The following is a 21,907-nucleotide window of genomic DNA, read 5'->3' as shown; positions in this document are numbered from 1 at the left end:
GTAAACAATTGTTAAGAAACTCACGCAGACATGCAGTTAATCAATTGATTACTTATAAATAACTAATATTCTATTTTATATATTTTTATTATAAACTTGTGGTGAAAATGTATAGAGGTGGAAATCAACACATACATTTATATCTAGATACAGAAAATTAATTACATTGTGATCGATATCCAGGATTTGAGTAATATGTAAATATGCAAAAGTGTTGGACCACAGGCTGATTTTACAACATCAGTTGTGGTATTCCCAATATATATATTTAACAACACAAAGACAACAACGACACCTTCATGTCTTTTCCTCCCATTTGAATACAGGACGCCTAACTTTAATGAAAGCCATGTCAAAACCAACACCCTTAAAATGTCCAAGACCACTATATGGTGCTCATCCATCTCATTAAAATCATAGTGTGACGTTCGCTTCATTTCATTAGCATGCGCGGCTGTGAGCGAATAACGTAACGACATAAAGGGAAATTGGGGAAATTTGGTTCAAACAAAATCGCTTTAATATTTGTAAAGATATTTATTTTAAATTTCATGTGTCAGATCAAAAAATGTTTCTATCGAAAACTGGAATTTAATTATAAACATAATACTCCAAAGAGCGTTTGTGTTGTAGCATTTGTAGGAATTGGTTGATAAATGGTTAAAAAAAAGATTGAGTACCACTGGATTTTTTACGAATAAATCAAAAGCATACATGTTGTTTTGCTAGGATCACGGACCATGCTAGGATATATTTCCCATTTGTAAATGTTGCACCGCGTTCTCTACCGCGTTATTTATGCTTTGCTGTAGTTTGTCTTAAAGTCATTCGGAACATTTCGGCAATTTTCCATCGAAAACAACCTCGGATGTATGCTGTACATCAGTAGAGGAAGTTCGTAAAAATATATAATAATATTAATTAATTGTAGTGTTTAACGTGTATTTTGTATCACGAAGTTTAAATTGAGGGTCAGTGAAGTGTTTTATCGCATAAATATTTAAGATTCCCAAGAGTAAAGTCAATAAGTGTAACTGCTAAACTGAAATTACTACGCGATCTACTTGCAGCATAGTTAAATGTAAAGATTTCTGCCATAGTAAACCGTCCATATACATCCGAGGTTGTTTTCGATGGAATTTTGCCGCGGTGTTCCTAATGGTCTTATTGTCTGCTTAAGTGAGGAAAGAGAATGAGGTTACCAGTCTTTTTATGTATCCCGTTTCAACAAGTGACGTTTTGACCTATCTGCCTTCAGGAAAAAAGTTTCGCATTAAATATTTTGAAACATTTAATTGTTAAATCCGTATCAGCTCTAATTCATTGAATATTTTCAAGATTATGATTTTTGTAATTTACTCCTGAGATGAAAATCAATAATTCGAAACTAAATAATAAACAAAAAGTAAGAATATTTAACTTCCGGAGGGAGTAGAAAAAAAAATCAAAGAGTATTTTTCATTTTTATCACGTGTACTTGATATAAGATAGGGGGTCTAAGTCTTAAACAATGTATCCACACATTTGATAAAATTATTCAGTGAATTTAATGGTGATTTGTCAACAAACAATCTCATTTTTTTACCTGAAAGTGATACAGGTGAACATTATCCAAATTTTAGAACCTGTCAAAACGTCAATAAAGTGAAAGATGGAATCTAGCCAGTTTTTATAGTTTGAATGACCACAAGTGGTAAGCTTATAATCCATTAACATTATTGATTAAAGACTACATGAACAAGCAATTTGAATTTGGTATGGTTAAATGTGTAGTGTGGGTAAGAAGTGAAAGTTAAAGAACCCTGCCTGGTTATCTCAATTGGTCAGAGAGTGCCATGTTAATTTCCAGTGGTTGTTGGTAGGCCCCCCACATTGGGGTGACCTCCTCCCAGGTTTAGATTAATGGTGCAATAGTAGGAGTGCATCTGGTGGCCTAAAATGTAAATTGGGGGAGGACTGTAGTGTGTTTGGGTAAGAACCAGCCGCTCTATTAGCGCATTTGGTTAGAGCACTGCTAGTGTTCTGGCGGTCATGAGTAGGGCCCCCACACCAGGTGAACTTTTTCGCCCAGGTTTACTTTACATGTACACACCAGTGCTCCAGCCAGGATTTGAAAAGGGCAGGGTGGAGTTTTGAAAAGGGCAAGCTACATGAGTCGTGTAGAGGTTGGGGTGGTTGTGGGGGGGGGGGGTCCACCCCTGCCACAAGGTGTTTGTTTTTTTGTGGGGGGGGGGGGTCTCCCCCTAGAATTTGTTTGGTTTTTATACTCAATTTAAATCATTTTCCATGATTTTCAGACTTATACAAAATGGTGTTGTTGTTTTTTCTCAAAATTTAGAAGGGTGTGTTTTAATATCAAAATTAAAATTTGTCTTTTTGTCTGTGGTAGTATGATTGTACTTGTTTGGCATCTTCTTTAGTGCAATGTCACATAATTCTTTTAAAAGTTTGTAAGATGAAGACAAAAACAAACACAGTTAAACATCAAATAAATAGATACACACAAAAAAATAAATGTAGGGACGAATCTTAGTTTGGTACGTTCGGGTTTGGGTACGAATGTTATATTCAGCCTGTTTGTTATTTAATTGTCTTTGGTAAAATAATGTTTAATATACTGATGTTTTAGAATAAAATGACAATAAAAATCACTACCCTGGTTTAAAAAATCACTTATTTTATTAAACATAGAACATTGATAAAATAACTCCGAAAATCGTTCTGATAAAATGGCGGTTTCGGCGAATTTTGACAAGATCGTGGACATGATAAGTAAATACTAAATAAAGCATCAACATAATTTTGTGGATTACAAAGAAATTTTCAACATGAATATTTTATAAATAAACTTTCAAAACATTTACTGAAAAGATGATGTATTTGATTGTATTAGCGCCACCTTTCTTATGTTTATATATCGGCAGTGCCGTCTGCTTCAAATCAACAATGTTGAAAATGGCAAGTCTCGTCTGTACTATACAATAAACAACATTTTTCACCATCCCTTCGCATTTTCTATCGCATTTTACGAACTTTCATCATTGGTTGAACGAGTTCTCAATGTATATTCTGATTGGCTGACATTCAAAAGGCACGCCTCCTGCCGATGTTTCCCTATTTGGCTCTTCCTAATTATCGGATTAGTAGATGACCGATTATGAATACACAGGTCGTCTGCTCACTACACAAATACACAATTAGCTGTCATATGACTTGGTCAAGGCACATGGAAAGATGAAAGGGCAGTACGGCATATTTTAAGCAATCAATGGGGGCATGGTGACACCTAGCGGGAACACTATTATCATAAGTATTACGTAATTTGTCTCAATAATGACAGCGGATTAAGGGCTGTCAATCTTTTATAATGATTTCAATAGTAAAAAGGGCACTAACGGGATATTTGGGGCTAATAGAGCATTTGTGAAAAGGGCACTACTCAAAAAGGGGGCAGGGCGGTAAGAAAAGGGGCACGGGCGCTGCGCCATTGAAAAACGGGCTAGCTGGAGCACTGCACACTCATCCGCTCGTGTGATTCACTTCTCAGCTCTAAGGTCATATTTTCTTAGTGACAGTTGTTTTCTTTGCACTGCTAGTCATATATACATCATGGTGCAATGTATAAATCAATGTGTATATATATACCTTGGACTCTTCCATTTTGCTCCAGACTAATGCCAACTGCTTTGAAATACATACGAGGGTTAATACAGCTCTTGTTGTCATTAATGCATCTTGTTGTAATAGATGTTACTATTGCTACTACTGACGTTTATTTTCATTGTTACCGTAATGGCAAAGACCCATCCATGATATTTTTTAAAAGCACCCTTTTATTTCCAGATTAAGCTAAGAAAATGTAAGCTACAGATAAACAGTACACTGAGTGAGTCCTAACCAAGAGTGACCAGTTGTCAAAGGTCATGGACAGTGGAGAGAACAGCGAGTGGCTTTATGAACTGCTGACTGAGGTCCAGCTTGACCAGTTCTTCACAAAATTGAGAGATGACCTTCAGGTTACCAGGTAGCCAACAAATTGCAGTAGTTTGTTTTAATCTACATACAAATCAAAGTGTGAGATTGGTCGAGTGGCATAGGTGTCAGCCTCCTACCCAAGAGATTTTGGATTCGATCCCTACCAGGGCTACTTTTCCACGGCCTCTCAAAATGGACGTCAGTACTGGTTTCTACCCAAGAAACAGACTCAAGAGTGATTCTTTAAGCTATCAGCTATCATCACAATCGATTTAAAAGTGATTAGTATAAACTAATTCAAAGGAGTAATTTACAGTTTCAGCGAGAAATTTGAAACAATTATTTGCTCTTTAATCTTTGATACCAGTTTCAAATTTGGATTACTTGGGACTGTAGTAAGAAATATTGCACAAAAAAATCAAAGCTACACAGCCCTGAAATAATACATTGTAATCAGCTGATTGTAATGCAACTGACCATTTATGACATACTTTGTAATGTTTCTTTTCTATTCCAGAATATCCCACTTTGACTATGTTAAAGAGGAAGATCTTCAAAAGATCGGTATGGGTAAACCAGCCATTCGGCGTCTTCTGGATGCTGTCAAGCGGAAAAAAGCCACTCTTAGAAAAAAGGGTATCTTGGATAAGGTATGGGAATGGTTCTTAGGAAAAGGATATTTTTGATAAAGAATGGGATTGGTTCTGATGAGAAAGGGTATCTTGGATAAGGTATGGGAATGGTTATTTGGGCAAAGTATATCTTGAGTAAGGCATGGGATTGGTTCTTAGGAGAAAGGGTATCATTGATAAGGTATGGGATTGGTTCTTAGGAATGGGGTATTTGGATAAGGTATGCGATTGGTTCTAAGGGGAAAGGTATCTTAGATCAGGTATAGGATTGGTTCTAAGGGGAAATGTATCTTGGATTTAGGTACAGTATTGGTTCTAAGGGGAAAGGTATCTTGGATAAGGTATAGGATTGGTTCTTATGAAAAAGAGTATCTTGGATAAAAGGTAGAATGGTTATCTGGGAAAATTGTAGCTTGGATTTTTTACGTTACTAAGTACATGCTTGTTATACACACAGCTTATCTGCCTTATGTAGATACTGCCAAAAGTTCCAGAGAAGTCCAGCAGTAAGAAACCTAGTAGCCAAACCTCGAGCCTTCTTGACCAGACACTCACCTGTCTGATTCCCGAACCATCACTTTTCCTCTATGATAAGCTGGGAAACGGTAGCTTCGGGGTTGTCCGGAAAGGCGACTGGAAAACGCCTTCTGGGGAAAAGGTATGATATTGTCTACATTTGCAATCTACATGTGCACTTTTGTTTGACAGAGCCGCCTTTGATGATTATGAAACATATTTGACATATTGTCAAGTCAACTTTCAGAAATAAGTATGAAAATAATAAATATACATAATTTTGACACTTAAGTTCATATAACAACATAGGTATTCGTAACAAAATATTATATAATATTACTGAAAGCAGTAACATCACATACACAATATGAATTCAGGTTGGTTCCCTGCTGGTGCCCCTGCTAATTCAATGCATATCAAAAGTGCCCTTTCTGATCTAGCACCCTGCCCTTTTCAAATCCTGGCTCGAGCACTGTAATTAATTGTAATAATAAATCCATGCATTCTGCTTTTCATATTTGATTTCCATTTCCAGAAGTTTGTCGCGGTCAAGATTCTGCGTAAGGATGCCCTTGCAATGCCTGGAGCTTTTGAAGATTTTGTGAAGGAGGTGAATGTGATGCACAACTTGGACCATGAGAACATCATACGACTGTTTGGGATTGTTCTGTCTACCCCTCTCATGATGGTAGGTGAAGGAAGTTTGGCGCTTCAAACAGACTTACAGTAGTCTCATTGATAACAAATGAATGGGCAAGCAAGTTTGATATAGTTTCTTAACAAAGAATTGAGGAAAAAACAACAATCCCCTGCTGTGCATCTCCTGCTAACTGCACTGATGTCACAGTAGCGGCCAATTTCGTGTGTTTTTGTTTATTGGCTCAGGGCCATTTAGGGTCCATTTCTATAATAAAACCTCCAAAACTGCACAGCAGGATATTCAGATCGAAGATCTGATAAGACAATTAGGCAATTAGATTAAGATCAATACACTCTAAGTTGTGTATAATACACTTGTAGAAAGTTTAAACTAGGCCTTTTAAGTCTGTTCATTGATTTTATTAAAACTTGTAATATGATTATAAATTTATACATACATACATACATCTTTGTTATTCTTCTACCAACTTTTTTGAAGTAGAACTTTTTCATCATTACATGAACAGATATCTTATGCTTATACAAGTCATGAGTTTATGGAAAAAATAGGTTAATTTAAATCATAGGTTTGTAAGAATAATTGCTAATATAGTTTATGCAAATCATACCTTAATACATTTTAGGTGACAGAGTTAGCCCCCTTGGGAGCTCTTCTGGATTATCTTAGGAAGGAACAAGAGCGAATCCTTGTGTGTCAACTGTGTGACTACGCGATACAGGTTGCCAAGGGCATGTGTTATCTGGAGTCAAAACGATTCATACACCGTGACTTGGCGTCCAGGAATGTGCTTCTAATGTCAACAGACAAGGTACTGGCTGCAGTTTTACAAGGATGATTATATTGATGGATCATTATTCTGTTTGTTTGATTAATGTGATAATAGAAGATGATAAAAAAATATTGTCATCCCTCAAATGAGGACATCCGAGTTTAGTTTAAAAGTTCCTTTTTTACAACAATCATGAAGAAAGGGGGAAACCGGAGAATCGGAAGAAAACCCACTTGAATGATTTGGCGAACACCTACCAACCAAACTCACACCTTCGCTTCATTGTTTTTTAAAAAGCCTAACTCACATTGATTCATATATCAAAATCTTTTTTTTGTATGAAATGTGAATTAAATGCATTCAAAAATGATAAAACATCATAAAGAGTTAGTTGAATGACTTGAGGAGTGGATTTACAAAATTTGTTTCAAATGATTATGTGCAAGTTGCTGGGTGGACTTTGTCCATAAAAGTGTGTTTGTAAAAAGTTGAAAAAAAGGTTGCCAAAATATTGTGTGAACTTACCACTGTTCTAAATAACACAAGGTTCATGAAAAGTGGAGGTTTGGTTCCCCAATCTGGCAACAAATTGTCAAATGTTTCCCAATCATGAAACACTAAAGGGGGACCAACTTGTTACCAAAACAAGCGAATACATCCATTTGGGTATTGTTGATTGATGCATGATTAAAATAAACATGTGACATTCATTGCAGGTGAAGATTGGAGGTTTTGGTCTTCTTCAAGTGCTCCCTGGTTACCACTATGACCACTATGTACTGTTACATTTGACATTCATTGCAGGTGAAGATTGGAGATTTTGGCCTTATGCGAGCTCTGCCCAGCCAAGAAGACCACTATGTAATGCAAGAACATAAAAAAGTTCCTTTTGCTTGGTACGTTTCATTTAAGCTTATCTGTTTTTCCCAGCAATTTTCTTGGTGCAATTTACTGCCAATAAACGGCTGTTCCTTTTTGCAAAAAAGTGTCCATTTCCTCCAAATTACCATAATTTTTTCCAATATGTATTTCATGAATAACACAGCTCTAATACATCATAAAAAGCATAAAAACATGCATATTTGCCATAACCAGTATACAATTTATTTGGCATGATTGTATTTCATTCCAAAGTCTGTAAATATTCCAAATTTGGAAGGCACAGGCAGTGGAAAAAAATCACACTGTTTTTTGAGGTATTTTCTTCTTTTCTTGCAATTTTATCATTTGATGTCTTGTCCCTTTTAAAACACTCTGTTGATTATAAAGACATGTATTGAAAGTGCAGACCCATGCATACAGTAGTTATGTCTCCCCCTCTCTGGGGGAGACATATTGTTTTTGCCCTGTCCGTCAGTCCGGTAGTCCGTCAGTCCGTCAGTCCGTCCGTACGTCACACTTCGTTTCCGATCCATAACTGGAAAACCGCATGACCTAGGATACCAAACTTGGTAGGGAGGTTGGTCGTGAGGTGTAGAGGATCCCTATTGTTTTTGGGGTCACTAGGTCAAAGGTCAAGGTCGCGGCGACCCCCAATATAAAAAACATTTCTGCTCAAAATCTTGAGAACGGTTTGACCTAGGTTCACCAAACTTGGTAGGGAGGTTGGTCATGAGGTGTAGAAGATCCCTATTGTTTTTGGGGTCACTAGGTCAAAGGTCAAGGTCGCGGCGACCCCCAATGTAAAAAACATTTCCGCTCAATATCTTGAGAATGGTTTGACCTAGGTTCACCAAACTTGGTAGGGAGGTTGATCATGAGGTTTAGAAAACTCCTATATTTTGGGGGGTCACAAGGTCAAAGGTCAACGTCGCTGTGACCTCTAATGTAAAAAAATATTTCCGTGCAATATCAGGAGAATGCTTTGATCTAGGTTCACCAAACTTTGAAGTGAGGTTGGTCATGATGTCTAGATGATCCCAATTGTTTTGGGGGTAACAAGGTCAATAGTCAAGGTCGTGGTGACCTTCCATGTAAAAATCATTTGCGTGTAATATCTTTATGTCTCCCCCATTCATGGGGAGACATATTGTTTTTGCCCTGTCCGTCAGTCAGTCCATCAGTCTGTCAGTCAGTCAGTCAGTACGTCACACTTCGTTTCCGCCCAATAACTATAGAACTCTTAGACCCAGGAACTTCATACTTGGTATGCTAGTTGGTCATGACTAGTAGATGACCCCTATTGAATTTGGGGTCACTAGGTCAAAGATCAGGGTCAACGTGACCTCGAGGTGAAGAAACGGTTTCCACTCAATAACTAAAGATCCTTTGGGTCCAGGAACTTCATACTTGGTATGCTAGTTGTTCATGACTATTAGATGACTCCTATTGATTTTGAGATCAAAAGGTCAAAGGTCAAGGTTACCTTCAGGTAAAAAATGTTATGTTGGCAGTGACCTTAAGCTTAAAAATGGTTTCTGCTCAATAACTAAAGAAAGCTTGTACCCAGGAACTTCATAGTTGTTCATGACTAGTAGATGACTCCTATTGATTTTGAGATCAGTAGGTCAATGGTCAAGGTCACCGTGACCTTGAGGTGAAGAAACTGTTTCCGCTCAATAACTAGAGAACGCTTGCAACCAGGAATTTCATACTTGGTATGCTAGTTGGTCATGACTTGAAGATGACCCATATTGATTTTGAGATCACTAGGTCAAAGGTCAAGGTTGCCATGACCTTGAAGTGAAGAAAAAGTTTCCGCTCAATAACTAAAGATCCTTTGGTTTCAGGAACTTCATACTTGGTAAGCTAGTTGTTCATGACTAGAAGATGACCCCTATTGATTTTCAGATCAAAAGGTCAAAGGTCAAGGTTACCTTCAGGTAAAAAATGATACGTTGGCGGTGACCTTAAGCTTAAAAATGGTTTCTGCTCAATAACTTAAGAACGCTTGTACCCAGGAACTTCATTCTTGGTACGCTAGTCGGTCATGACTAGTAGATGACCCCTATTGATTTTGAGATCAGTAGGTCAAAGGTCAAGGTTGCCATGACCTTGAGTTGAAGAAATGGTTACCGCTCAGTAACTAAAGAACACTTGCACCCAAGAACTTAATACTTGGTATGCAAGTTGGTTATGTAGATGATCCCTATTGATGTTGTGATCAGTAGGTAAAAGGTCATGGTCACGATGACTGTGAGCTGAAAAATGGTTTCCGATCAATAATTGAATAACGCTTGCGCCCAGGAACTTCATACAATGCAAACTTCGTTTACATTTTCCATGATTAATCAACAACACTTTCTTCTCTTCACTATTTAATATAATCGAATAAACCAAACTTCACTGTTGGTTTGTCTCCAGTCCAAAGTTACAAATTTCATGTCCATCATTTATTTTTTCTCAGCTACGACCACACAATAGGGGAGACAAGCGCTTTTTCAAAAAAGCAATCTCTAGTTATATTTGTATTTTATAAACATTTTACATGTCAATTTAAGCGTACACTATTTCCCATTCATATTCCTTGTAATGTAATTTAATTATCCACTAGGTGTGCTCCAGAAAGCCTGAAGACTCGACAGTTTTCCCACGCGAGTGATGCATGGATGTATGCAGTAACGCTATGGGAAATGTTTACGTTTGGACAGGAACCTTGGCTCGGATATAACGGCTCACAGGTATTGATGTGGAAGCTCGAAGTTAGTTTTTAGAATGGTATTACAGTCTGCAATGTTGCTCCCTTGCTGAACACCTGTGGCAAGTAAAACTCATGGCCAGTTCGGGCAAGTTGCTCTGGAAAAGTACATGTCAGAAGTGTTTTTTCTGGCATTTGAGTATTCCCAAAATTGAACATAATTTTTTTTATTTTAATCATGCTTTAAAATAAGTTGCATGCTCCGAATATCAGATATGATGTCACTGATTTTTGTCCCAGCTGTATGTGCTGACATTTGATTCTGACAGCAAATTGGACCAAATTTCAATTTAAAACAATGACTGATATCAAAATGTTATTTCACTGTGTGCTACAGTGAGATGTCAATTATATCTCACTGATAAAATATTAATGAAAACCAGCAAGCATATGATGAAATATTGTTGTTTGACAGTTGCCTATAACAAACAAACTGTTTCTTTGTATATAACAGCAGTCTCACTGTGTCCTTTCAGATTTTACACAAAATAGACGCTGAGGGAGAGAGGTTGTCACTTCCAGACTTGTGCCCAACAGAGATCTACCAGCTCATGTTGAAATGTTGGGCCCTAAAACCAGCTGAAAGGCCTTCGTTTCTGGACATCAAGGAGTACCTGTGTGAGGTAAAATATTTGTGTTATGAAAATCACATCTTGGTTACATTATACTCTTTTATAACAAGCACTCTTGTCTTGATCAGGCATGGAAAAGATTGGGAACTATTTGTGAAGTAGGAATCACATTTTTATTCTAAATTACTAATAGCTAACAATGACAAATCTATTAATATGTTTTTATAGTCCTGGTCATGAACAAGCTTAAAGCACTAAAAGCACTTATTGAGTTTCTGTGTGAAGTATGGGGTGCGAAAATTGTTTGTGTTGTAAGACTCACTACATGGTTACATTATACCAAATTAAATTATATTCTTTAAATTCATTTAATTTACACTATTTTAAATTATGTTTGAAATTTTAGAAGGAATGTTCAGGATAGTTTGTCTATTGTATTAAAAAGGATACAATTTACATGAAATTTAATTGCCATTAATTTATTTATTTTACAATTGTGCTAACAGAGAGATGGAAATTTAAAGGTAGACTTGGGTATAATACGTCATATTCACCCTTTAATTTAAAGAGTTTATTGTTAATGATTGTTTCAAAAAGAAATGAAAAACATCCTTGCCTTTAAAGCTGCACTCTCATAGATTGACACTTTTAACAAGTTTTTTTTTTATTTTTTGTCTTGAAAATAGCCAACCTTAAAAGATTATGCAAATGTCCATGATATAAGCTGCTTACAAAATATCAGATGGGAATGTTTTTTATATTTCTGTTAAAAAAACAACGTTTTATGGCTAAAAGCATTACTTATGCTTTAAGAAAAATGATTTTTTTTTCAGCTGTTTTCTAGACAATTGAGATCTGAGAGTTTATTGTGATTTATCTTATATGACTGGATTAAAGGCATTGATGCAAAAATCAGCTTATTCTGAGACAAAAATTAAAACAAATGCCAAAACAGTCAATCTGTGAGAGTGCAGCTTTAATATTGCATGCGTGTACATGTATCATTACACATTTTGCCACAAAAGTCAGCTTTAGGCAAGTGGAATGCACCTAGATGCATTGTTTGTTATGTATGTTTTCTTGTAAAAACAGCTTTATGCAATTACTTTGTCTTGTTTATATGAAGAATTATTGCATTTTACACATGTTTGTTTGAACAACCAATATATCTGGATTGACTTACTGTGGTCTTGATGATTATTTGTGTGCTTCTTTTTTGAATGATCTTTGCATAAGCCTAGCATATTGTTGCACAAAGATAGACTCTGTACATGAAAACATATATCAAATCATTCTTTTCCAGCTGGGACACAAATTCAATTTGGTGCGCTTTTGTAAAAATCTATACTGTTATGCTAATATAAAAAGAATAATATTGTTTGTATCGATGTTAGTTTATACAATCACTATATATTTTATATCGTGAACACCAAAATTAATAATTCACTCATTACCACTTATGAAATACAGCTTTTGTTGGCTACTCAGTGAAATATACTAAGATCTTACACTGACGCAAACAATTATCTTCTATAAATGACATGGGTACCGTAAATGACTGGGTATTAAACGCCCTTTTTTCCCTCAGATTTCGATGCAAAAAAATGCCTGCGTATCATACCCAGTAACAATTTTTATGCCCACAAAGGTGGGCATATTAAAATCGCACCGTCCGTCTGTCCGTCCGTCCGTGTGTCCGGCTCAATAACTCGTGTCCGGGCTGTAACTTTCCCTTGTATGGACAGATTTTAAAATAACTTGCCACATGTGTTCAGCATACCAAGACGACGTGTCACGTGCAAGACCCATGTCCCTACTTCTAAGGTCAAGGTCACACTTAGTGTTTATTCACAATGGAATGCTGCATATAAGGACATAGAGTATAGGTTGTCGTGTCCGGGCTGTAACTTTCCCTTGTATGGACAAAATTTAAAAGAACTTGCCACATGTGTTCAACATACCAAGACGACGTGTCGCGTGCAAGAACCGTGTCCTACCTCTAAGGTCAAGGTCACACTTAGGTGTTTATTCATAATGGAGTGCTGCATATAAGGATACAGAGTATTGGTTGTTATGTCCGGGCTGTAACTTTTTCTTGTATGGACAGATTTGAAAATAACTTGCCACATGTGTTCGACATACCAAGACGACGTGTCACGTGCAACACCCATGTCCCTACTTCTAAGGTGAAAGATGCACTTAGTGTTTATTCACAATGGAATGCTGAATATAAGGACATAAGAATGTAGGTTGTCAAGTATGGGTGGTATTTTTTTATGTTCAGAGGCAATTTAAAATAACTTGCCATATGTATTTGTTTGATCTTTAACTTTTCATGTACTGACCTTGTTCATAGGTCAATGTCACATTCGGGGGCATTCGTCACATACTGTGACAGCTCTTGTTTAAACTTTTTTTCTGAGGTCGATTTGAAGCCGAGAGTTTGTTTAGATTTATGTAAAAAGGGATGTTACTTGCGTCATATTGATCAAGTATATACGAGTTAAAACAGCGGTTGAAGATCGGGATACTGTATATCGTAAGACGTTTAAAATATAAACAAAAATATTTTTGATTAAAGTTATTCAATATTATTTTGAATAATATATTGAATTGAACAATAATTAAACTTGCATATAAAAAAGCAAAGTTGGGCACTGTCAAAATATTTTTTGTCAGTTGTACGAGAAGGTGTGAAAAACTTGACTGCCTTTAACATACCAATTCTACAAACTGTTGCAATAATGGTCTTGTTTTTTCGCACTTTGTCACATTCTTTATTCTTTTCTGTAGGTGTTGACATTTTGAGAACAAACCCATACAATATAAGGTTTTTGCATAACTTAACTTCATTTTCGACAGTTTATCATTGTATGGTTTTAAAGATAACTGTCTCCATTTTCACGAATTTGTTTTTTTTTCACTGTCAACAAACATGGTGGCCGAAAATGCCAGACGATTTGACATCTTTTCTATGCGTCTTTTGACCAAAAACATAGATTAAAAGTTTTTTTCTTGGACTTTTCACAGATTTTTTTCCCTGCGTTTAATACCCCCTATCGTCTTATACCCAGTCATTTACGGTACATCGTTTAATGTCAATAATACAGTCAGAACTACAGGGACAAGCCCAGTAGTTAATTATTCAAATATAAACCAATAATAAGTTTTGCAAGGCTATGTGAATGCCGTAGTATCAGCAATGTTTCAGTCATCTGACATCATTATTTTCCATATTACCAGTAAATATTTTGTTTGGCTTTGTGCGAGTATACTGGAAGTTATCTTCTGAAAAGATTTCTTTTGTGTTCAAAAATTCTCCATTTACATTAACTTAAATTAGAAAAATGTGTATTTGATAGAATGGACCATTAAACTTCTTAAATTATAAATGGTATACGATTGTTAAAATTGTTTTTGTATATTTGAGATTTGCCTTTGAAACATTTGTGAGGACTCTCTTTATTTAGAATTATAACAAGCAAAACAAGGTTCCATAGTTTTATTTTTGTAGTTTTTAACATTATGCCATACTCAAATGTTTTCTGATTAAAGCATGTCATGATATTAGTTGCCGTCAATTCATTTACAGTATCGGGAAGTTTTACATCATGATATTTTTAGTTTAAGCCTGTCTGTTTTATCTATTGTCATGACTAAGCTCTTAAAAAAAGATATTAAAATGAAACTTGGAACACATGTTGCTGAAGACAATACTATGAAACTAAGTACACTTATTGCCCAATACAATTAAACTTGGTACACATGTTGAAGATGACAATACAATGAAACTTAGTACACATGTTAAAGAAGACAATACAATGAAACTTAGTACACCTGTTAAAGAAGACAATACAATGAAACTTAGTACACTTGTTGAAGAAGACAATAAAATGAAACTAAGTACACATATTGCCCAAGACAATACAATGATCCAAAGAAAAAACAATGAATCTTGAAACACATGTTGCTGACGATAATACAATGAAACTGGGAACACATGTTGCTGAAGACACTACAATGAAACTTGGAACACATGTTGCTGAAGGCATTACAATGAAACTTGGCACATGTTGGCACTACAATGAAACTTGGTACACATGTTGCCCAGGATTAAGCAATGAAACTTGATACACTTTTATTCATATCCGGTTGTTCCCCTTGTTCAACTGAAAACAACACATCGCAGACAACTTGTGTTTGAATTTGTTCTCCAAATCTATTTGCCAAGGTCAAGGTTTTATAATATTTCCCTTCATTTTATCGTGTGTATCTAACAGGTGCGCCCATTGGATGTGAAGTCTCTACAGAGCTGTAATGAGGAGGGAAAACTGTACATTGAGCAGGGGGACCACATTACTGTTATAGAGGGAAGGTAGGTGGCCGAGAGTTGAAATCATAATTTAAACCATTCTAATCACTTTGTAGCTTCTCTGTTTGGAAGACATTGTGATCTAAGTACTGGGGTCATTGTTTACCTGCAAAAACAACCATGACCATATCTTAAAATCATTCAAGATATTAGATTCAACCATTGTTTTTTTAGAGACTTTATGTACATGTACAGAAAGGCCCATAACTCCATCTTTGATAAATATTGAGTGGTGCCCCTTTTCAACTAAAAATCAACATAATAACATAGTTTACAGCTTGTCTATTTTTCAAAATCCCTATTTCAGGTTATTGTTAAACATTTAGCTTGAGATGGTGTCAGCAAGATTGTTTTCTTGTTGTGCTTAAACTTAAATGTATGCCACAACTCAAGAAAAAGCATGAACAAGTTATGAAAGTTATTTACATTAAATTTGGTACACATGTTTACTCTAAAATAATGTGCAAGTGAAGCAAGTCCATTTACTCCGGCAGAAAAATTTCCAAACTCGAAAAACACATGAGCTTGGTATTTGTTTGCAATTGATAATTAAGGATTGAAGTATTTTTTTTTAATTTAATGAGCCTAAATAATTGCATAAACATATTCTTAATGATCACATGATTCAAAATTGCGCATTTATCAGAACCTTTGCTGAATTTGTGTAAAAGGATTTAGTTATATGTAACAGCCAAAAGGGCTTTTAAAATGCATCTAGTTAAATATTTGTAAGACTTGGAATGTAGAGGTTAGACGTTTTAATTTTAGAAATGTTCCCATTTTTCATATCTGGACTAACAAGTTCAACATATTTAAATGAAACTTGGTACACAATCGTGACAATGTGTGAAGCTAGGCAATTAACTCTGGTGCTTATTGTTGAGTTTTGTCCCTTGTTGTCATTGAAATATTCCTATATTTCCAGGCCCGACTGTTACTGGTGGAAAGGACAAAACAAGAGAACCCATATGGTTGGCCATTTTCCCCGGCATGTGGTGACCACCCAGCGTCGTCTAGGAGGCACAGACATCAGCAAGCCCTTGAAGAACAGCTTCATACACACAGGACACGGAGATCCAGGAGGGAAGTCATGGGGCAACCCCGGGGAAATTGATGAGTAGGGATCAATTTTGCTGTAATTTGTTGTTGTTAATGTTATTGTAATTGCCCTTCTTCTTGCACGCACAGACACTTGAGAACAAGGGTTGGTTGCCCTGACGCATGGTTGCCCCTATTGTTCTTGAGGTCAAAAGTTATGGTCATGGTCAACAGTCTTATGAAATCTTTGTCTGGGCAGTAGCTCAACAGTCTTATGAAATCTTTGTCTGGGCAGTAGCTCAACAGTCTTATGAAATCTTTGTCTGGGCAGTAGCTCAACAGTTTTATGAAATCTTTGTCTGGGCAGTAGCTCAACAGTCTTATGAAATCTTTGTCTGGGCAGTAGCTCAACAGTCTTATGAAATCTTTGTCTGGGCAGTAGCTCAACAGTCTTATGAAATCTTTGTCTGGGCAGTAGCTCAACAGTCTTATGAAATCTTTGTCTGGGCAGTAGCTCAACAGTCTTATGAAATCTTTGTCTGCACAGTAGCTCAACAGTCTTATGAAATCTTTGTTTTGGCAGAAGCTCAACAGTCTTATGAAATCTTTGTCTGCACAGTAGCTCAACATTCTTATGAAATCTTTGTCTGCACAGTAGCTAAACAGTCATATGAAATCTTTGTCTGCACAGTAGCTCAACAGTCTTATGAAATCTTTGTCTGCACAGTAGCTCAACAGTCATATGAAATCTTTGTCTGCACAGTAGCTCAACAGTCTTATGAAATCTTTGTCTGCCCAGTAGCTCAACAGTCTTATGAAATCTTTGTCTGCACAGTAGCTCAACAGTCTTATGAAATCTTTGTCTGCACAGTAGCAAATCGGCAAATCCTCGTCATTCAACAGTCTTTTGCAATCTTTGTCAGCACAGTTAAGAATGGTTTGACCTTGGACCATAAAACTTCAGTGGTTTATGCTTGACCAGTAGTTGACCCCTATTGTTTTTGAGGTCAGTGTCCCAAAGGTCAGAATCATTGCCTATTTTTGTGTTTGGTGTGAAGCATGATAGACGCATATTATTTTGTCCGCCATCATGATTGTCTGCGTCATCACACTTTGGTTTTCAATCAATAGATTATGAACAACCTTTTTCTGTCCTCAGGGTGTACCTGCGTAACCCTATGGAGCCCCCAGATCTTCATGGAAAGGCCCCGCCCCCAGGCTCACCTGAAACCAGCTTTGAAAAAAGAAGTAAGCAGGGTTTTGTTCACATTGCTATTGCTAAAGTACATTATTAAAGTACAATCTTGTGAATTTTGAATGTGTGAGACCTCATGGTTTGGATTATCATTTGTAAGGCTTTAATGTGCACAGAATCATTTAAGTCAACTTGTTTCTATTTCACAGAACCAGTCAAGTCAACATGTTTCTTTTTCACAGAACCAGTCAAGTCAACATGTTTCTTTTTCACAGAACCAGTCAAGTCAACATGTTTCTGTTTTACAGAACCAGACACATCAACATGTTTCTGTTTTACAGAACCAGACATGTCAACATATTTCTGTTTTACAGAACCAGACAAGTTAACATGTTTCTTTTTCACAGAACCTGTCAAGTTAATATGTTTCTGTTTCACAGAATCATTGAAGTCAATATGTTTCTGTTTCACAGAACCAGACAAGTCAACATGTTTCTATTTCACAGAACCAGTCAAGTCAACATGTTTCTGTTTCACAGAATCATTGAAGTCAACATGTTTCTATTTCACAGAACCAGACATGTCCACATTTTTCTGTTTCACAGAACCTGACAAGTTAATGTGTTCCTATTTCACAGAACCAGTCCAGTCAATATGTTTTTATTTCACAGAATCATTCAAGTCAACATGTTTCTCTTTCACAGAACCAGTCAAGTTAACATGTTTCTACATTCTCAGAACCAGTCAAGTCAACATGTTTCTATTTCACAGAACCAGTCAAGTCAACATGTTTTTATTTAAAAAAAAAAACAGTCAGGTAAAAAAGTTTTTATTTCACAAAACCAGTCAAGTCAACATGTTACTATTTCACAGAATCAGTCAAGTCAACATCAAGATCTTTCTCTTGTACAGAACCATTTGGCTATGCAACCAGCCGCCAGTTTAACTACCACAAGTTTGAAGATGAACCAGCCAATGACGAGCCAACTTTTAGCCGAGCTGCAAAATCAAGTCAAGCGCTCGAACACCTAGATCTACAGAGAGCAGAATTGACAAGGTCTGATCAACACAGGTCAGGAAATTCTTTATCTAGATCTATTTTTGATACATAATCATTTTTTTTCCTAAAGCAAATACATATTAAACATGTTGTTGAATTTTATAAATAATGTTTATGTTTCTGAAAGCAAACACATATTAAATTTGTTGTTCTATTTTGGAACATAATGTTAAGGTTTCATAAAGTAAACACATATAAGTAGTAAATTCCTGAGAAAACTAGTTAAGAAAAACTGTCTGTAGCTATGAATAATATCATAAAAAATATAATCATAAGACTGTTATAGCCTTCGATCAAATTCTTTAATGTTTGTGTTACATGCTGCTTTCTAAACTTTGAATGAAATAAATATGTTTAAATCAACGCAGGTCTTGGCCAATGAAGTCCGGACATACAAAAGTGTATCGTAGAGAGAGTAATGAAAAACCGCTTATCGATTTCAATGACGATTCCTCAAGTAATCAAGTGGAAAGAACTTTGGGGAAGCCAAGTTCGTCAAACGAGATTAGCTCCATTTTTGACTCTTTGTTAACTGGCAATAGTTTGCAATATGGAAACCTGGATCTACCACAGCCTCTTATAAGGGATTCCATGGTGCAGCAAGATCCGTTTGAAATCAATCCATCTTATTATGCAATACAAAAACAGGCTTCTAAACCCACTGATTTAGATGTGAGGCGGAAGCAGACACCACCAGCTCGACCTAAACCCATAGTGTACAGACGCACAACTTCAATAGAAAGCCAACATAGTACTGACAGTTGGCAAAGTTTTTCGCCACCAAAGTGCACTGGCATTAAACTGCCACCTGAATACAGGAAACGCGATAACGCCTCCCCAGATACTACAAGTGTTCATTCGGCATATTCATTGCCCCCTCAGAAAGTTGACAACATGGACAAGCCAGATTCATTTCATTCCGCAGGCAATAGTCCCCAAAAGCAACCATCAACGCCAACTAAATCTCAGTCCACAAAAGCTGTTCTTGAAGAATTATTCTCAAAAGCCAAACCTAGTGTAGCCAGTAACAAAAATCTCCTGAAAAACAATTCTGTTCAGCCCGAGAAAAACATTCAACAGTCAAAGAATGTTGATAAAGCTTTTGATTGGCTGAATGATGCTTTGAATAATTTCCAGTTAAAAAAGGCGGGAAAATCTGATTCAGACCCTGTATTAGGAAAACAAGTGCCTTCACCTTTTTATGATCAAGTACCCAATGAAACAAGTTCAAATAATGCAATGTACACACGATCCCCTCACCAACAATTTTCACCTGGACAATACCCTGTACAGTACTGTGAGGTTCCAAATGAAAGAACAGGGAATGGAGCTTTAGCAGCAGGTAGTATTCCAAGGTATGATGATGTACCTCAATTTGATGATCCGAGGGACGTTAAACTTCCGACGGTGCGTAAAGATTCAATATATTCCCCACAGAGTACGACATCTACATATTCTGACTGGGGTGATGATTTTGATAGTGATATAGAGGAGCTAGGACAGACTGTGACTGGAAAGGAGGTCAACACACCGGCCCCTCCCCCTTTACCTAGCCGGGACTATGGTGCAGTAAGTGACTTTCGCGCGATTAACGCTTCAAATAATGCTGCACATAATCAAGTTTCTATGGTCTCCAATTTGCACGAAAAAGAGCATAAAGCTAACATATTTCCAATAGTTCAAGACGGGAAACAGTTAAGTCATACTCACTATTTCCTAATACCAGCAAAAGGTGACGAGCGGGGGGAGAAAGCAACAGCAGCTGTACGGCCGTTCTCCATAGACGGAAACCAGTTTATGAATGCAGAACAAGGTAGACATGATTATCAGAATGTCGAGGAGCTGAGAGTATTACCGAGGGAGCTGTGTCATGAGGCTAGCTCAAGACACAGCAGTTCTGCAGAAGACCTTTATCACAGACAACATTCAAAAGATTCCTCCTCGAGTGCAGGTCACTCGTGGAATAGCCAACACAGTCAAAATGTTGATTTGAATCACTCGTATCCACACGAAAACAGAAAACGACACTACAGCCGAACAAACTCGCATCAGTCCGAGTCGCTTGAGGCTAGCATAGACTCTCAGAGGGACAAAATCAATGCCTTACAACAATCTGTTATAGGAATCACTGACGAAGAATGCTACGCAGCACTGTGTCACTGTCAGGGCCATGTTGGTAAAGCAATCAAGCACTTAAAAACGGAGCAACTGTTTCGGCTCGGTTTAGCTCCCCGTGATCACTGTTATAGGTTACTGGAAGCGCTAAAGTGGAATCTCGAACTTGCCAGCTCTGTTATGTTGGACGAATATAAATCTACGAAAGCTTCAAGGGAAAGTGCTGTGTAGATGGATGTGGGGAGATAGGATGATTAAAGAATGTGATAAATTGCATGTACGTTTTGTTAGCTGTTATTAGTCATGATTTTTTTTTGTTATACAAACTGGTGAAATGCTAGTTTGTAAAAGGCTACGTCAGGCGGCTGTTCCCAGGAAAAAACTGAATCATTGGCGCAATATTCGTTTATGAATTTATATGATTAATTGTAAAGAAAGTTTAAAAAAATGTAAAATTAAATTTATATAGCAGACTTGTTTCTAAGTCTTACTGTTAATGAAATACTTGTGCACCAGTCAATCGAAACCACGTGACCCCCAGGTCCGAGGAATAGCGGGGACTTTGACTTTCGGTCCAGCCTACCCCGGGTAAAATCCCCGCCCTGCGGTGATGAACAGATGGTAAAATCCCTGCCAAATGTATATATTTTTGCGAACACAAAACCACCACATTCACCCGGTACTGCGGGGCCACCTGGAAGGTAAAAACACTGCTATCCCCGGTATACCCCCGGACCTGGGGGGGGGGGGGGGGCGGGCGTGGTTACAATTGACTGGTGCATTATGTATTGAAAAAGGATAACCAATGCACAGGTTCAGTGATGGAATTTACATAAAGGCCAGTTTAAATTAATAACATTGCAGATTTTTACTAACAAATTATACCTACTTCAGCGACAGACTTAATGTTGATAATTAAATAACTAATACCAATGCTTTTTATTTAGTAATATTATATTATTATGTACTATTTATAAGTTAAGTAATATACACATTTAAGTCTGCAGTACATTCTTGGAGCATGCAGCTTTCATGTTTTCGTCAGTTTTATGATGCTTAAAGCTGCACTTTCACAGATGGATCGTTTTGACATATTTTTTTAAATGATTAATTTGCTATTTTTGTGTCAGTGTCTGGATACAGCGATATAAGACTGATTATAAAAAAACAGATCGTAGTTTATTCTTTTAACGTTCGAAAAAATTGATGTTTTATGACCAAAAACATCACTCATGCTTTAAGAAATCTGAAATTTACCGAACAATTGAGATCTGTTCTATTGTGAGTGATCTACTTTGACTGAATTGAAGGCACTGATGCCATGATCTACTTTGACTGAATTGAAGGCACTGATGCCATGATCTA

General features: G+C 36.7%; 1 protein-coding gene across 3 annotated transcripts; it reads left to right on the top strand.

The window, feature by feature from the left end:
* The first annotated feature begins 1,419 nt into the window (after nucleotides 1-1,419).
* LOC128246952 (activated CDC42 kinase 1-like) lies at nucleotides 1,420-21,270 on the top strand. Of its 3 annotated transcripts, none has more exons than XM_052965534.1 (15): nucleotides 1,420-1,693; nucleotides 3,844-4,024; nucleotides 4,493-4,625; nucleotides 5,083-5,265; nucleotides 5,659-5,811; nucleotides 6,407-6,592; nucleotides 7,358-7,449; nucleotides 10,047-10,173; nucleotides 10,667-10,813; nucleotides 11,269-11,286; nucleotides 15,043-15,137; nucleotides 16,060-16,251; nucleotides 17,332-17,420; nucleotides 18,280-18,439; nucleotides 18,796-21,270. In XM_052965534.1, exons 2-15 carry the CDS (start codon nucleotides 3,924-3,926, stop codon nucleotides 20,771-20,773), a joined length of 3,654 nt encoding a protein of 1,217 aa, XP_052821494.1. In that variant the 5' UTR covers nucleotides 1,420-1,693; nucleotides 3,844-3,923; the 3' UTR covers nucleotides 20,774-21,270. The 3 variants fall into 3 exon arrangements, with proteins under 3 accessions (XP_052821494.1, XP_052821492.1, XP_052821493.1); XM_052965532.1 differs by having other exon boundaries at nucleotides 18,241-18,439; XM_052965533.1 differs by lacking the exon at nucleotides 11,269-11,286 and having other exon boundaries at nucleotides 18,241-18,439.
* The last annotated feature ends 637 nt before the right edge of the window (nucleotides 21,271-21,907 follow it).

Source organism: Mya arenaria, chromosome 9 (assembly GCF_026914265.1).
Source record: "Mya arenaria isolate MELC-2E11 chromosome 9, ASM2691426v1".
NCBI classification, from domain to species: domain Eukaryota; kingdom Metazoa; phylum Mollusca; class Bivalvia; order Myida; family Myidae; genus Mya; species Mya arenaria.
This window is presented reverse-complemented; position numbering and strand designations above follow the sequence as displayed.